The sequence below is a fragment of the Geospiza fortis genome, unplaced genomic scaffold (assembly GCF_000277835.1).
Source record: "Geospiza fortis unplaced genomic scaffold, GeoFor_1.0 scaffold138, whole genome shotgun sequence".
Taxonomy (NCBI): domain Eukaryota; kingdom Metazoa; phylum Chordata; class Aves; order Passeriformes; family Thraupidae; genus Geospiza; species Geospiza fortis.
In genome coordinates, this window is record NW_005054307.1 from 198,414 (window position 1) to 217,011 (window position 18,598).

The 18,598-nt window shown below is 39.2% G+C and overlaps 1 protein-coding gene across 1 annotated transcript in view; it reads right to left on the bottom strand.

The window, feature by feature from the left end:
• HDAC9 (histone deacetylase 9) overlaps positions 1-18,598 on the bottom strand; it is a 275,406-nt gene that overhangs the window by 137,179 nt on the left and 119,629 nt on the right. The window contains exons 12-13 of the mRNA XM_031066816.1: positions 9,324-9,501; positions 2,602-2,735 (exon numbers count right to left, since the gene is read on the bottom strand). Coding sequence (XP_030922676.1) covers positions 2,602-2,735; positions 9,324-9,501 — 312 coding nt within the window. The remainder of the gene's footprint in view (positions 1-2,601; positions 2,736-9,323; positions 9,502-18,598) is intronic.

Genomic DNA, 18,598 nt, shown 5'->3' on the forward strand with positions numbered 1-18,598 from the left:
TATATACAAAGGCAATACATTAAGCTTAGATTAGTCAACCTAAATTAATCTATGAACTGCAGCAAGCATGGTGTTAGCCTTAGTCTGTATGACTTTCATCATCCTGTGCCAAGTTAGTTCAGAACACTCAGCCAGTCGTCTCTCTATTGCCAAAGACCTGAGCTGTGTGAGAGGACTTAATCCACACTAAAGGATTTAGGAACCACATAAAGCTCCCTGCTATAGATAACAAGGGTCATAGAGATACAAGTTTTTAATTTTCATAAGGGTTTCTTGTTAGATCTTGAAAAGAGGGAGGGCCCCCTAAACAAGCCTGTGCCCCAGGGTACATACAGTGCAAGGTAAAAAACCTGAGCTACCTCTGACTGAACTAGTTTTGATCCTAAAACTCCTTATCAGACAAAGAGTGGGCCTGCAGGCCTCCTGTGGGACTACTGTTTTAGTTAGAGAGAAAAAAAGTTCACCATTAACTGCAGAGGATTTCCTAAGTGGCTGCTGTAGGTTGCAGTTGCTAACCTGCCCTTTAGCCTTGGTGTTTGAGGTAATGCATGGGGCAAAACCTGACCAGCCATCTTCCACTCCTGACAAATAATGTGGGAAATTATGCTGAGAAATCATATCAAGAAATGGTAGTGTCCATGAGGGGGCATTCAGAATTCAGCAGAAGTGACGGTGCAGGTGCCCATGATCCTTTCACCACACACTCTTGGTGTGGTGTATTCCAGAAAGCAGCTTGATGGTGGCTTTTTATATCTTGGATAATGCCATAACCACTCCTTTAGTGACACAAGATGTCTATTCAGCTGAATGATTTTCTACACAAACAGAGTACCAACTAAGTGTATTACTGTACCCTTTCTTATTTTGGAAAGTGAGCAGTTTTAAGCACTGGTTTGATGTTAGGCACATGCTAGATAATTTAGTGAACCAAAGGACAGATTGCATCACCAAATACAATTCTGTCTCTAGCTACCTAAGAGGATCTGCATAAACACCAGATCTATGCATCAGCTTCATACTGAGACTCCTTAATGTTATCATCAGGGTTTACATTTTGATAGCTCATTTCACATTCCAGCCTCATTTCAAAGCCCACAGTTGGGGTCAATATTAGCGGAATGCAATTCAACATGAAGTGACTTTTTTCCTTTCTCCCTCCTCACTTAATTATGCGAGACCTAATAAGCTGTGCTTTAAGTTTTGAAATTTTAGAATTACAAGAGAAAACTTTAAATTTCCAGGAAACTCTTACACTGCATGCATCTCAAACTAACACATACCACTTTTTCATTTTATACCTTTTACAGCGCCACACAATTTACTGTTCAACAGCAGCTGTTTGTTAGTGAAGAAAGCAGTACATGGTAGCACACTGCATTTTACTTATTTTTCCTCTTTTGTCTTTTCTTTGTAATACAGAGTCCTGAGCCGAGAAGGTAACTAGGCTTTATTTTACAAAGCACTGAGCTGCATGTTTAACTTAATCTTGAAGTATGTGATTCTCCAGTGAAACCACTCATGTGATAGGTGGCCTTAAGGGCCTTGCTGAAAGAAAGTCTTTTTGAACACCAAAAACATTATCTAAGCTAAAAAAAAAGAATTAGCCTGTTAGAGTGCTGCCATCTAGTCAGATGAGTGTATACAACAAATCCATTTACAGTGCTTGCCATATCTCACTGACCAGGACACTGAGCTACCCAGAAGAAAATCTTTGGGGACAGTCACTAAGAGCTATTCAAAGGGATCTATTGAACCGGTTCTTTTGGGTTTGTAAAAACCTAAGGATATAAAGAAAAGCAATTAAACAGAACATGAGAGCCATGGCAATTTTGGGATCCTGCAGAACACTAGCAAATTTTTGCTGAACTTTGTAAACTTGTGCTGCAGTGCAGTAAACTCCTGCAATTGCCACAGGCTTCTGAAGTTGACAGTGCTTCACAACTCACAGGAAGCAGGGGATGGTAAGAAAAAGCTACTTTTAACTAACCCAAATCATATATGAGCCTCACAGACCATATTTGATTGAAGCATGGTTTAATATGCAATTTTTTGAGGGAAATTGCAGCAGAAAAATATTACAAATTTGCTATTGCCTATAAGATTGTTCTTGAATGTCTTGGGGCTTCACATGGGACCTGTTGTATACCGGATAAAGAATCATACTATGAAAACAGACTTTAAAGTCTGAAAAAAAGACAAAATGCAATATGCTTACAGAGTGATACAAACTAAATTTTAAAAAATGTTCTATGCTACAGAAGTAAAATCCTTAGTTGCTTGAAAAAGTTAAGAACCATGCCGTTGGGAGGACTGCACTTACTATTTGACTACTGCTTGTCTACATTCCTTTATAAAGGTGAGGAATAATCATGTCTGGGTTTTATATTCTGATGCCTGTGAATGCATAACACCATGTAAATTCTTTATTTTCTGATTGTGAAGTGTGTTTTCCTGTAATGTATTATTTTAATATTATCAATTAAGACCATATCATTCCTAAAACAAATTACTCTCTTATTACAGAAGTAAGACAGGTTTAGGACTTAATAAATTTGCTATTTACTTTAGCAAGTCAGATATCTGGTCTTAATTTTTAATTACCTCGCACTTGTTTAGCAACCCAGTTTCTTGCAGCCTTGACCAGATGCTTTGGATTCGTCCAGCGTGTTCGGGGTGATTGGCATAGTTCCCACACATGCACTGGTGCTTCAGCATCAGACTGTCATACACAACACCTTCAGCACAAAGACAGCACAAAATCAGAAACAAATGAGACAAAGGCTAGTTATACTCTTCCCTGTCATGCATGCTTTAGTAAAACTGGATTTTATTTGACAATTACAGCAAGATGAAAATCCCACTGAATCATTTAGGTTGGAAAAGACTTCCAAGATCATTGAGTCCAATCTTTGGCCTTTCTCCACCTTGTCAACTAGACTAGACCACTGAGTGCCACGAACAGTTGTTTTTTGAAGGTCTCCCGGGATGGTGACTCGACCACCTCCCTGGGAAGCCCATTCCCATGCCTGACAACTCTTCCTGGGAAGAAATTCTTCCTGATGTCCAACCTGAACCTGAACCACCCCTGACACAGCCTGAGGCCATGTCCTCATGTCCTGTTGCTGTTTGTCTGGGAGGAGAGACCAATCCCCACCTGGCCACAGCCTCCTTCCAGGCAGTTGTAGAGAGCAGTAAGGTCTCCCCTGAGTCTCGTTTTCCCCAGGTTAAACACCCACAGCTCACTCAGGTGCTCCTTACAGGAGTCACTTGCTAGACCCTTCACCAGCTTTGTTGCCCTTCTCTGGACTTACATTTCATTTTCCTTGGTGAGACTCTGAATTTTGATTTATGAGGTGAATCTTGTGACACCAGTAAAGCAAAGATTATTTCTCAAGAAATTATATTAATAAATGCAATTAACTATAAAGAAGAAGGGGAATTGGGTGATGTCTTTTGAAAGATTTTATGTCTAGAAAAAAAAAGTCTCCCTACTGAATCACTTGTTTTCTCTTTCTCTAGTAGGTAAAGTTAGTTAAAGCTGTTAACCTATATACAACAAGAAAATGTTATGCATAGAAGTGTAAAGAATATAATTTAGAGAAACCTTTAAAAATAAATTACAAAATGGCAATGGCACTCTGCAGTTTTACTGCTTAACTAATACTATATTAATTCCAGATCTCAAAACATATCAAATGAGTGTTTCAGAGAGTCAAAACAGTGGCAGCCAGAGTCCTTTTCCATTAAAAAGTTCCACCCACTACTCAATTAGGATCAAATCCTGTTGTTTGACTGCAAGTGCAAGGTACCTTTTGAATTTTCTATGGTCATTTATGCGAGGACGGAACAGCTCTATACAAAAAAAAGCTATCAGTATCACAGTGCTCTGTAGCTGTGTATTGGGAGCAAAAGAGAAATTTTAGTGAGTAGTCTCAAGCTAAATTCAATTTTCAAGGCTTTCAAACCAAGTCTGAAACACTGAAAAATGATTTTCTGTATTTACTTGTTCTTTGCATTTCTCCTAGACATGTCTGGAACAAAAATTATTTTCCTTACCCCTATGTGGACCATTTTCATTTGGGAAATATTTGGCTTTTTTCTTTCCCTTACAGTTGAAAGGGACTGAGATTAACTAGTTCTCCAAGCTGCAATACTTGGCATTCAAAACATCTTATATGCCACCATTACTGGGGATGCCAGCACAGTTCTGGGAAAATTGTATTCGCCTGCTACTGAATACAAAATTAAAGTCCAGATTCAACAAGATTCTCAACACCACCTTTATTTAAGAAAGTTCTCTAATGGGTATTGAACATCAATAAAGCCTTTAAAAGCTTTTCTGACCGAGAGCCTGTGTACATCGTGGGTGATTCAAAGTTAAGTTTCTGAGATAATTCAGTTAGAAGCCAGCCAGAAGTTATGCTGCTCTAGAAATATTTATGCTGCCATATTTCTTAGCTCATGCACTTTAGAACTGATCCTTTGGGATCTTGATATTTAAGCCAAAATGAGAATACACTTATGTTAAGCGTAAAGAGAACGCAAATATAATACCTAACTGCAGTATGACTAAGTTTATGCAAAATGATTATCTAGCAAACATAATTGTTCATTAGCAACACATTTTTTAATTTACTTTCTTGTTCTGTTTTCTTTTAAAGAAAGAAGGAACCAGTGAAAACCTGGAGCTAATAAGCTAATGCAGCTTAAAATATCTGCTGGCATTGTCAAAGCAGTTAATAATTTTCTTTCTCTGCAGTTCCTCACTGCTCTATCATCAGGTCTTGTAAGTTACTTGGAAATATGCACAAAAAAGTGCATGCTCACATACCTCACTTTTTTTTTTTTTGGGCACTCACAGTTTTAATTCCCGCAGGCTGTTGGCTACTCAGCTTGTCCAGTTTGGCAGTGGCCATTATACCAACAGATAAGAAAATGTTTCCTCCCATCCCTCTGACCCACAGGGAAGCTGTTTATGTGCTAACTGTACAGGCATCAGGACTTTCAGAAGCTTTCAGGACAGGCTGTTATATCAAATGGATTTGAATAGAAATGCTTGTTAAACATTAAGAAAAATTAGCTGAAAGTTGAAAATTACTTCTGCCTGCCATTCTTTCAATTAATTTTTTATTCTTCTTACTTGAATAGTCCAAATAGCAAGTAATGGAAATGATATTAATAAATAAAAACACATTACTATGTTTTTGTTATACAGAGTTGGGTGTAATAATGACACTTCTTTATTTCCTGTATCAGGGTTGCAACCAATTTCAAAGTGAAACACTGAAACTGTGTATTCAGGATGCCTCCTCTGGTTGACAGAAACTTCTTTTCTTAGCACTTTTCCAGAAATAGAATGTAACTAAAAGTCTAATTTTATTGTATGTGAGTTATTTTTTCTGAATCAAAAATCAGTTTAATAAGGTCAGGTCAGTATTGCATGGCAGAAGCATCTGCTCCAAACTTTTAAATACCAAGATATTCACACCACTGAGTGTAAAATTTGTTTCTAGGAGGATTAATTGACTTAAGAAAAGACTGAAATATATGTTTTCATTTATTGCAAGCATTTAAATTGATTTAGGATGTGCAAGTGATTCAGATGTGTGGCTGCTGGTCATACAGCACATGTGCTTGGTACAATACCAGAATGCAGCAGTAGAGCTTACTGCTAAAAATAGCCTGTAGGATTTCCCTAACAGGATTCAGCCAATAATCTCCCCACCCCCCCATTAAAAAAGAAAAAAAAAACAAGAAAGAAGAAGAGAGGGAGACAACTGTTTTCAATTGCAGACTGCTGTGAAATATTAATAAAAGATGGTTATTCTGTCTCTCCAGAACAAATGCCTACAGCCAGATTCTGCTCTCAGATTCCTTGTGTAAATCTGAGCAGCTCCACTGAGACTGGTGGATTTATTCTGGATTTACACCAATATTACTGAGGTCAGAATGTGGCCCTGAAGACAGATGGGAATGGTGCCACCACTGAACCATATAATGATAGGGGACACAGGACAAAAGAAACTGAATTTGCTTTAAGTCAGTAAAAACCAAGATTTTCCTGCTGGGGACTCCCTAACACACATTCATTTCCAAAATACTTTATTCGGGTCAGTTTCTTTTAATAATATTTTAAACAGAGGGGAGAACAAGAGACCTAAAAATCATTGGCTAACAGCATGCTTTGAAGAAGATTAATTGCCCTGGAGAATAGCAGTACCAATAAGAAAACCCAAGGGAAGAATATCGCATAAATTATTCCAACAAAAAATCTGAACTAAATAATGTCAAGTATTCTGTAAACTGCCTAAATGAAAATCAAGCGGACTTTATTTTTTTCCACCTTCAACTCATTATCTTGTGCATATACTGTGTATACATTGCTTAATTCTCACAACAATCTCTGTTCTGATTCCCTTCAGATATTTGGCCAGAAGTATTTTTCTCATGACTCACAAAAAATAGAGGCTCAGTTTGATGCCCCTGTATTAATCTGCTACAACTGTTTTCCTCCTACCATTTTTTTTCTTCCAAAAATATATTGCCTTTAAATAGGAAAAATAACCCCAACAGTAAGTAACAATAATAGGCAGGGACATGTTATTAGATTAATTTCTAGAGTCTGAATTTGCCTTTGCTTTATGGTGGAACAGAATTTTCTCCATTTGAACACACCCATTCCTTCCTTCCATGCTTTTACAAAAGGTAGTGTTGCAACTGCTGTGGACAATGGCTGGTTCCATCTTGTGCTCTCTTAAGGGAGGAAATTATAGAGCCATAGGATAGCTCAGGTGGGCAGGGACCTCCAGAGGTTTGTAGCCCAATTCTGCTTAGAACAGGTCAGCACTGTGATCAGACATTCCTCAGAACTTTCATCCTAAAGGATTTTCTAAAAGCCATATAAGAATAAATAAAAATTGGGTCTGAGTTTCTTTCAAGTGATCAATGAATAAATGCTGGGCAGCATCCAGATCCAGGAAATAATATGCACAGATAAAGTCATTCCATACCATAATGTCCCATATGTTAATAATTCACACAGATTGTTTTGTTGGGATGCTTTTTTTTCTCACATAAACTGTATTAGAACTGTTAGTGTTGCAAAGTTTCTGTTCATTGTCACTCCAAAGGTATCAATCTCATAACATAAAAATAGCTCTATTTTTGATGTACTCAAAAGCTGGAGTGATAAAGGTTACATGTGCAGGTCTGTAAGCCTAGACAGATGTCAGGGGAAGAGATTTCTTTAAGCAGAAAGGAAAGGCTTAACTGCAGAGCTGTGTGCTCTGGCCAATCAGCCAGGGGGTACTGGCTATTAGCATAGATGCAGCTTGCAAGCAGGTACAGCCCCACACCGTCCTCAGCCAGTACCTAGAGGATATAAAAGCACTGAGGGTACAGAGCAGAGATGGAGAAAAAGAAGCATAAAGTTGTAGGGCAGATGAAAATAGGAGGATTTAAATTTTTTTCAGTAATGGGTAGAGATTATTATCTTGAATGACAGTGAAGGGGGGAAAAAAGATTCAGTAAAACAAGAATCAGGGATTCAAGAAAAAGATGTTTCATATTTTGAAAAAGGAATTCAGTGGACTGATAATCTCAGTTGCAATAAATTGGCCTTCCTTCCTCCCTCCCTCCCTTCCTCCCTTCCTCCCTTCCTCTCTTCCACTCTTTTTCTCTCTCTCTCTTTCCACTGGTGTTCATGTAGCAATTACATGGGGTAAATTTTGACTCTGCCCAATCTGACTGTCTGCATTTCCATGGCTGAACCTATCAGGTTTCTTTGTGTCACATTTCGAGCCCTTTATGCGAAGGATGTCCTGTTCCCATCACCATCTCCATTCAGTGTTTGTTGTACATAATTTCATTCCTTCTCTTATTTTTCCATCCCAACTTCACACTTTCTTTCTTGATTAGTTCCACTAATGCCACAAGTCCACAGATCTATGTAACCCCCTTGACCCTACTCCCCTCACTGGGGATTATAAAAGGAGGTGTCAGTAAACCTTAGCAATCAGGCTGAAGCAGCAGCTTTTTGAAAGGGACTGCAGATTTTGGTTTTTGGTTTTTTTTTTGAAACCACAGATTTTTGAAAGGGACAGTGAAGCCTACACACAGTGAGCTCACTTTTGGTGTGCTCTGCAGATCTTAGAATGAGTTTTCAATGTTTTGGGGACTCTGTGAATACAACTAGAAATACAGTGGTCTGGTTTAGGAATCCTGTCTATATGTGGCTATTCTTTGTGGAGGAACTCATGGAAAGTGAATCAGTATGTTTGTTTCTGTACAACTCAAATGTTTGTTACCCAACAGTAATAATACATTTTTGCTTGTGCCAAGGCCACATTCTGATTGGAAAGATGGGAGCACACTGTCTCACACAGTTACATGCAGTGCCCGTCAAGGACTCTATCCTTAATAAACTCATGGTCATAGCCTGAAAAAATGCGAACTTTCAGGGCGTGGGAAGTTCTGCCAGCTGAAGGAAATATACTTCTGGCATAAATCTTCATAAACAGTAACTGCAAGTATTTCTTTCCCCCTCTTTTATTTTCTTTTGAGCACAAAGTGATTCTTCGCTTCTGCCCATGCTCTAATGTGATACTGACATTCAGGCTTTTAAAAAGATGGACCCTCATGCAAGGTTAGATTACCCACAATAAGAAATGAGGTTTCTGTGGTCTTTTTCCTTCCTTTGACTGAAGATTTTTGAGGTTCTAATCACTTTTCTTTGGACAGCCCATGCTTCCTGAGTGACTGGAATGCCCAGGACCTAAGCATAAAACCTGCCTCTGTGGACTCCACACAACTGTTGAATGACACAGAAGTTGTAGCCATCAGCACTTAGTCATGCCTACAGCTTTGCTCTTTCTGTAGAGAAAGAGACCTTGAAGCAAAGAACTGATTTGTCAGATGAAGACATTGAGAATTACATCACAGTTTTCCTCCTTACTGGTGGTCTTTCTTCAACTTATTGGTGGTCTCTTTACAAAACAGGCAATGAGAACACAAAGAAAAGAACCAGAGAATAGAAAAATTAAAGCAAAAGCTATAAATGACTTAAAGGTACCAAAAATGCACCTGTTTCTATATTGCTAGAGCTAGTCAATGATAATAATTTATGACTGTGTGAATATTAACCCTGTGATTTATCAGCTGCACTGGTTGAGTTGGTGCCAGTATAGCATCATAAAACAGAGGAGCAATAGGGCTAAAACTGAACATATTGCTGCAGGAGGCATTTGAGATATTTAAGCCTGTTGATCCCACATGAACAAATGCATTTGCCCTGCCTATTAAAAGCAGTCTTTAGGGAACCCTACCAGTTGTGTAGACATGCTGGCTGGGCTGGTCCATGTCTGGGTGAGGTAATGTGGAGTCAGTGGGGGAAGATGGGGTCCTGGAAAGTGGCCGATGTTTATCTGATCCTGCCATGCCAACTGTAGCCATCTGAGCCTGGTAGATTTGCAACTGGTGGACATGCTGATGTGCCAGGAACTCCTGTTTCCAAGAAAACAGCACAGTAGAAAGAAATGTGAGATGGGATCAAGTAAAACACTGAGGGAAACATGTCAACAAATTAAGTTCATTAGGTCAGGGCTGTAATAAACAGTGGGGACCCCCAACCCCCCAACTTGTACCTAAGACTCACTCAATAAATCCATTCAACAGATGTTTTCACACTGACAGTGTGGGCTACTGATTTTGCTGGAGAGTAGGTGATGGCAGGCAACCTGTCAGTTCCCTCTGACAGGAAAAACAACTTCACATGCAAAGGCTTATAAAAGACAGTTTTTCTAATATATTGAATACATAATATGATGTTAGAACATGCATTTTATGACTGTACACAAATAGAAATTAAATTTTCCCACAGCACTGAAAGTGAAAAGTGATGTTCTTACTACTCAGTACCAAATGCACTGAGCAACTGAGTCAAGTTTCTACAGTTAACTCAGTTCCCAGAGCTCCCTGGAAAGTAGCAATGATTTGCATATAAGTTTTCACAAACTGTTTAGAAATTCGGGAATTGTTATGTGAGATCCCACTTAGGAGCCATCTTTTTTTGTCAAAACTGCTGCTGGCTGTAGGCAGAGGCAAACACTTCAGGGAAATAGGCAGGTGTGAAAAGAGTATAACAGAGTAGAAAAGAAGGTTTTCTCTTCTGTTTTGTCAACAGAGGGTCACTTTTGCTGACATGACAAAGGCTAAAACCCTATGAAGCCAGTAGGAATCTGGTTCACTCCACAGAGTAGGACTGCTTCTTAAAATTTTCCTTTCTGTTTTTGTTTTTTCTGTGAGTATGGTCCCAGAACTTCCACCGAAAGTGGACACCAGAGAAATATTTTCAAACCACTTAATATGAATTCAGTTGAAATTCACACTTGTGACTTACATCTGCAGGCTCTGTTTATCCTCACCTGGGCTCAAGATACATAAATGCAGGAATACATATATATATGTGTGTGTGTGTGTGTGTGTGTGTGTGGCTTTTTCTTTTCTGTTTTATTTAATAAACCCAGTAACAATTAGCATTGCTGTGTGTGGTTGCTTGAGACAGCAGCTCAGAGGCCTGGCTTGGTCAAGGAGAGATTTCTGGCTGCTCAGAGAGGTGAAGCTGAGTTCAGGCTGTGTGGGAAGGCAGGTGGGAGTACCCCAGCCCATCACACACTGCAAAATAAATCGGCAGCTCATAGGATGTGAGAATGTCTACCCTGCATGTTATAAAAGAGGCCTTTATGCAAACAAGTGCTCATCAATAATAGCTGAAATGAGAATAAATGCTTTAAAAGGCAGCCCCAAAACCACATTAATATCTAGGGTCACTACTTCAGTGAAATGACATAAGGTCATGGGAAAGGTAAATCACCTGGGACCTTATCATAAGTGACTAAATTAAGAAAAAAAATGAGTAGGCAAAAAGAGGTTTTACAAGAATTTTCTTGGTTTAGAGTCATTGAACCATTTTCCCTTCCTTTAAAAATACAGACCCCCAACTTTTCTTTTTTTTTTTTTTAATGTTCAATGACAGGATAGTGTTACATATACAAAGAAATATCTTGAGCTATCTGAAGAGGTCTATGTATCCATCTATGAACATAATAAAACTTAACATTCAGGATTTTTTTCCTGAAATCTCTTTTTGCTTAGTTTTGCTAACAATTTTGATTGTGATAAATTTTCAGAGGGGATATTTTTTTGTTCTCATAGGCATACATATCTTTTACAACCTTTTCTGGGAGTGTATGGGATTGGAAACGATGAAGAATGCACGGACACTATTGTGTTCAATATTCTGCCTTTGGAGAGCAGAAGTAGATACATTCCTTTGTGAGAATTTAGCATTCACTTTCCTCAATGCTGGCTTAGTAGTCAATAAAGTAGGCACAGGAGGTATTTTGCTATTGATTACTCCCTGCATCCTAGGATCAAGTGATGGCAGCAGCACTGTCTGTCTGATGCTCATGTATTCACAATCTCCTGCCTACTCTTCTAAACTCCCAGCTGAGGAGTTTGGAAGGAGCCAAACTCTGGGCTGCAGAAGCCATTTGTGGCACAGAATGTTGCTGCCAGACAGGAAATCAGTGAACACTGTTATTTCTGCTGTTCTCCTCAACTTATATGTTGCCTTCGTTGCATAGCTGCTATCTGTGTAGTTCTTTGAGCAAGGGAATTTCTGATATATCTTTCAATGTTCATACTAACCACTGATAATTCATTAATTGAGTTCACTTTGCTGATAATCATTAGAGTAAAGAAGACAAAAGGATTTCTTCCCTATTGGGGTGTTTTTCAGGCTAGTAAATGTGAACCAGTGGATTGTGGTAGTCTTCACCAAACATTATTACTTGAACATATTTCTTAGATTTAGAGCTGCCTTTCTTTTACTTCTGGACCTGAACTTTAGTTTTGCAATATCTGAACTTTTTTTTTAGTGAAGCTGCAAGTTTGCCATTCACTTAATATCTAAAACACAATCTTTCCAAGTCTCTGATCTAAAAAAGTCAATTTAAGTGGGCTTTTTTTGTTTGTTTGTGGGTTTTGGTTTTATTTGTTTTTTGGGTTAGTTTGTTTGTTTTGATGGTTTTGCTTTAGTTTATTTTTGCAGGGTTCTTTGTTTGTTTTGGGGTTTTTTACAGTGTCTTGAAGAAGAGGAAAAAGAAGTCTAGAACATCACATAACATAGATAACTTTGGAAGATGCTCCTGACTTTGTTTCTAAAATGATTTTATGTTTGTGTCTGTGTAGTCAATAGAAACAGTATTTTTCAAGCTGACAAACAAATTGAGAATTTTTTTTTTAAAGATTAATCAACTTGTGTGAACATCACCTAAACTAGACATCTATTTCAGCACTTTGTTGGAGACCAAGAATACAGCCTATTCTTTCTCTCTTCCATTTACAGGTTAAAGTGTGTCCTGTTTATATCATTCTCCCCTCCTCAAATGAAACCAGGCACATACTCTGTTTGACACATATTTGTCAACATAATCTGTTCAGGGAAGGAGAAGAAATTTTTGGAAGGTTCCATGGACATTGCATGACATCTGCTTTAATTTCTGAGGGCACAGAAAACATTTGCCTGTGAAAATCTTCTAAAATTTCTTAAAGTAGTTTGTCTCACAAGGCTTACACTGAGGCTTACATCCTCTTGTGGCATCCAGGTCCTTTAACTGTAATATTACAAACTGTAGACATCAGCAAAGTTTAGACTTGTTTAGATTTTAGTCAAAGTTTTAGGCTAACTTCCTGATTAGGTTTTATTTTACACACAACAGGTACTCATGAAATACATATATTTTTTCCAGCCACCTACATATTTGTGCTGTAAGCATTTCTGATACTCTGAGTCACAGACAACTGGATTAATGCAATGAGTAATGTGGATAATCAACACACTTATCTGCTCCCCAAATGCCCACCTGGCCTCTGGAAGGGATTAAAGGAACACAATGAATTCATCTTCAGGTTTTATGTGTTACAGCCCTGCAAACACATGTCCGTCTCTCCAGCAATATGACAAAAGCAGTATTTGCACATCTGCAGGGCTAGTGATTTGTGTGAATATATTTGGAGCATTTCTAAGGTAACCTGAGCCCTGTCTGCCCGGCACGGAGCCTGCTAGTTCCAGGTGCCTGAGATTAGTTTATTAGTAGAGGCAAGCAATTAGGGCCTCTGCTGGAGCTGGTGGAGGGCCATCCATCCCCTTCCACAGAAACAAGCTCAGGCCCTCAGTAACTATTTTGAGGAGGAATTTTAGAATCAGTATCTAAAGAGAAGATGAGCCTTTTGGGAGCATGGGAGGTAAATATTTGTTGTTTTCCTAGTATTACTGTAAGATTTGTTTAGCAGGGCTTTGGATTAATTTGGGTTAGTACAAATATTCCTTTCATGTAGATGTGTGATTTGCACATTTTGGAGTTAAATGTTTTGTAAATTCTAAGATTTTAATGAGGTCTGCTTCCTTATTTCTACTGGTGTGAGACCTCATAAATCGCAAGTACATTTTGTTGGATTATTAGATGGTCTGTGTTGGAGGATAAAGCATAGGTGAGCTGTCTATATATTAACAACTCCTTTGAAGTTATGTTTTATGCAGGAAAAAAAAAAAGTGGATTCACTCATAAAAGCTTTTTTTGCCTCTTAGCAGTCTGTTTTTAAATTTAATGTGTTAGTATTTAGTTTAGTCACAGCTAAATAAATCCAAAGATTTGTATGTCTGTAGCATAATCCTTCATGTGTATGGGCATATTCACACCTCTCTTCAGGGTTTATGCTTTGGCTTTTTTTCATTGTGGTAGAGAACTTTTTTTCCTCTTAGGGAGAGCAAATTTTACATTTCTTAATAATATGATTACTACTCTCATGTATTTGTGGCCAGGTTTATATCCCTCTGTTGTTGTGCCTTTGGTGCATTCTGCTGAAGTATGAAGTGTGTGCTAATGTCTATAGACTTGTAAAAGTTTTGCCATGTTTTGCCTGTCCTGCCTTCCTCTCCCAAAAGGCCTTAAGCACTACTAACCTTACAAAGCTTTTCCTCTCAAAGCGTTTTTGGTGGTCTGTTTGCTAATTTCCACGTGATTTTCAGAAAATTACCCAAAGGATGGGTAATTTCCTGATGGGGAAAGCTACATGCAAATCCTTCAGAAAGTTTTGCCCTAGGTAAGGATGAAAACAAGACCTGCTGCCTTTCAGACCTTTCTCTCTCTCCTTCTTTTGAAGGATATTTCTGATGCCTGCCCTGATGCCTTGTCTCACCCCATGACTCCTGTTGGAGTAGGACCTGTCCAGACCCCTGCAGCAACATGGGAACAGAGCAACCTCAAATCCTGCCACTTGTCTTCTCTACCACCCTCCTAGGCTTTCCACCTTCCCAGTGCAGCCGTAGCTGAATGCATCCAAGGAATGTCCTGGCCAGCCTGTGACTGCATCCAGCAAAAGGCCTCATCTTGCAGCAAACAGAGCTCAGTTCTGCTTTAAGGTCCCTGTGAAGGCAGTATTGGCCCAAACTAAGACAGCATCCTCCAAAGTCTGACTGAATTCTGGTCACCTAGAAAATCCTCCTTCAGATGTAAGGAGTTAACAGTCCTTCAGAAATATCATACAATATATTAATAGGTTTGATTTTGGTTATCCTCAGAAGTGACAGAAAAAAACCATAGAAAGTAATGGATGCCTGTACAAAAGAGTTTTGTTCCTTGGGACAAAAAATTGTGGGTAAGTGGAATTTTTAGCAATTTTCACACAGGAGTTTTTTGAAGTGCTGTTTTACCTACTGTCCTCAAACAGAACCATAACTAGTTGCCTTCAGAAACCAAGCAAAAATAGGTCCTGAGGTCTTCCAAAAAAAAAAGTGTGTGAACAAATGTGAAAATGTAGGAAAGGTGTCTCTCTGTCAATATATACAACCTAAAATAGAAATTAGTCTGAGATATCCTTGCAAATGAATGTGTTGAGACATCTTTTTCGCTGCTCTGTCACTTGGAAAAAACACATCACCAAGAAGCCCTACCAGTTTCTATTTTTGACAAAACCAGATGTGCAGCCACCAACTTCCATGGTCATTACTTTCAAAAAACCTCAGTATCACAATCTGAAATATAGTCAACCACAAACTCAGAATCAGCATTTTTATGAAAAGTAAGTAAATTACAAGTAAGGTCACAGACACATAGATTGAATAGGTAGAAATGGATTTAGAGCAAGGAAAAGCATAGACAGGAAAAAACAGGACAGTTAGCCTTGAGACATCTGGATATATTAGGTCACATGTTACCAAGATGTTTATAGAATTTGGATTTCTCTTGCTGTAATCCAAGGAGCACAATGTTGACTAGAAAATGGGTAAACAGAAATGAAGTCTTATCAACTGAATCTTAGGTGCAGATACAGAGCAGTGGGATGGAAGCTATAACCCAAAACTGCCTGGAGTCTCAGGCAGAGATTTGCCTTGGGCAGCAATCTGCTTCTCACAGCAAAATAAGCCCATGCCCCGTGCCTTCCCCTTGCCTTCTGAAGGACTGTGGAATGGCTTATTCCAGCTGCTGTCAAGGTATTGCTTAGTACTTAGACTAGTCCTACTGCAGTGACAGCCCAAGGAATCACTCTCAACTAGTTTTGTTTTCCCCCTCTGTTCCTGCAGCTGCAGAGCTGCTGTTGTGAAGGTTCCTGTCCCTCTCCTTCCATCCTTCCCTTCTAGCACAGGAGCGCCTTTGGGATGACAAAAAATGTTATAAAAATTACAACACCTTTAGGCCAAGAAATAGGGGAAGAGCAAAGGCTCTTAATGGGATAACGAGAGCATGCTCCTTTATCAAGGCACATAGGAGATGATGCATTTGGACATGGGGTTGCATGGCTAAATGTGCGAGTCCTGGCTGGAGTCACAGCATGTAGGATGTAACAGCAGAGTCGGGACCCTGCCTTTTACCTCTACTGTTGCATGAGGAGGTGGATGGGCTGCTGACATGTGCTTTTAAAGGGAGAGAGGTTAAAAATTACCTCTCTTGGATGAAAAATTTCCAGAAGCGTGACCATCTAAACGTGCCCCATGTTGGTGCCATGTAAGTGAGGAATCAAGGTAGTCACAAGGTTTGAGAAGTTTTCAGCTATCTTTGTTAAGAAATATGAGCCAAACAGTCATTAGGTTGAAGCCTGGTTGATTAAGAAGAAAAGAATTATGGAAGTGACAGAAAAGGTTGCCCTAAATTCCGAGCACTTTTACTGGAGGGAAATTCCAGGAGTCCAACTGAGTTGCTGGATTCACTCCTGGTTCCTGCTCCTGTGAGACCTGCCTTCTCTGCTCCCAATATTGGCAGGTACTTGACTTCTGTCACTCCTGCTAAAGTGCTGACTGCAGTGTGCACAGCACTCATCCAAAGAAAATGCAGCACCTCCTCAAAAGCTTCACTCCTGGCTCAATCTTTTCCTCTCTTTCTGACTCTCCCAGATACTTAATACAAATGTATAAATAATTGGGAGTACAATAAAGGGGAAAAATAGACCACCTGAATATCTTGTGGGATATTTTTTTGTTCTTTAAGGAAACTTCTGAAGAGGTTTCTTGTTACTTTATTGCTTTTACTGAAAAAAACTTGACTTTCCAGAAGTCACTTGGTGCTTTCCAAAAAAAGAATGCAGGGAAGAATGAATGCAAAAGGAAAATACAACTGTTCACATGTCTTGCCCTAACTTTCAGTATCAACAAGTATTTTCTTCTTTTACTTTGATATGCAGAATAAGTAGGCTCTATAATAACATTTAATGGTTACAACCACCTAATCCTAATAGCTTTCTGAAATCAGTAAGTTGATATGTTTGCCAAAACTAATTAACGATAACATCAACTGTCCACATGCTTCATTGCTCTTGGAAATGTCACCCAACTCTCTTCAACAGTATTGGCAAATCAGTTTGATGTTACTTTATGTAGACCATTTCAACCACTTCCATTTTTCTGCTCTTCATCAGAACTACTTTTGTAGCAGACTTGTATGATTTATTTTTAAGTGAAGAATCATTACTTTGGCCTTCACACAGAAAAATAATGTTCTCCAGACTAAAGTCATTAGCAGTCCTGCTGCAGATCTGTGTTTTCTGCATATTTCAATAGATTCTGCTTTGGTTTTATAGACAATTCTTTTGAGTTCATATTTTATTGTAGAATTAATGAAAATTACTTGGATCTGACATATAAAGAGAATGTCCTGGAAAACTCTGCTCTTCAATATAGAGTCAAGACACACTAACACATCAGTGCCTAAGTATAAAATCATGAGGGTGTACAGATGCCTCCGCCCTTGTATGGATTTGCAGTGAGGTCAGAATGGGGAGCACCAGTGGACCATATGGTCAGCAAATATTAGAGCCATCACTGGGGTGTTTGACCAACTCTGTTCTCTCTCTATAGAGCATTTCTGCAGGCCACTGTATCTAATGCACAAGGCTGGGGGAGCAGCCCTGCCAAAAAGCACTTGGGGGTGCTGGTGGATGAGAGGCTGGACATGACCCAGCAATGTGCACTCACAGCCCAGAAAGCCAAATGTGTCCTGGGCTGCATCCAAAGCAGCGTGGGCAGCAGGTGAGGGAGGGGATTCTGGCCCTCTGCTCTGCTCTGGTGAGACCCAACCCACAGTGCTGCATCTGGGGTCCCAGCACAGGAAAGGCAGGGACCTGTTGGAGTGTATCCAGAGGAGGGCTGCCAAGATGATCAGAGGGCTGAAGCACCTCTCCTGTGAGAAAAGGCTGAGACAATTGGGATTGTTTAGCCTGGAAAAGAGATGGCTTCAGGATGAGCTAATTGCAGCCTTCCAGTAACTGGAGGAAGCCTACAAGAAAGATGGAAAGGGACTATTCATGAGAGAATGCAAGGGCAACAGGGAATGGCTTCAAACTGAAAAAAATGTAAGTTTAGATTTGATATCAGAAATAAATTCTTTACTGTGAGGGTGGTAAGCCACCGGAATAAGTTGCACAAAATTGTGGATGCGCTATCCCTGGGTTTGTTAATGGCCAGATTTGATGGGGCTCTGAGCAATCTGGTCTAGAGGAAGAAGTCCTTCTCAGTGTCAGGGATTTTGGAACTAGATGACCTCTAAGTTCCACTTCAGCCCAAGCCAGTCTGTGGGTCTTTGACTTTTACCCCTCTGAAGACTTCAGAGAGATATATTGCCAAATCTCACACCTTACTTCAATGTGGTTAAAATGCCCACAGACTTCCTTTCTCCAGCATATATGTAGTAAGAAATAGAGTTTCTTGAAAAATTGTCTATGTACACACACACATCTGCAGATATCACGAGATATTTTAAAACATTTTTCTCTCTTCAGTGCAGTGCCTTACTACACTTTTCAGATTTTGGAACACAAGGAAATAGTGGTATACAGGGAAATGGTGATATAACTTGAGACTGCAAAATAAAGGATTTGAATATAGGATTTGAATATGCTGCAGATGGAAAAAGAAACTGTCACAAAAATCCTTTCAGATCTGTTCTATATACTTAGACTTCTACATAGTCATAGAATGCTCTATGCATTTGCAGAATATATATATTTCTGCAACAAACAAGTACAGCTTGTATTTTTTTATTTTTAT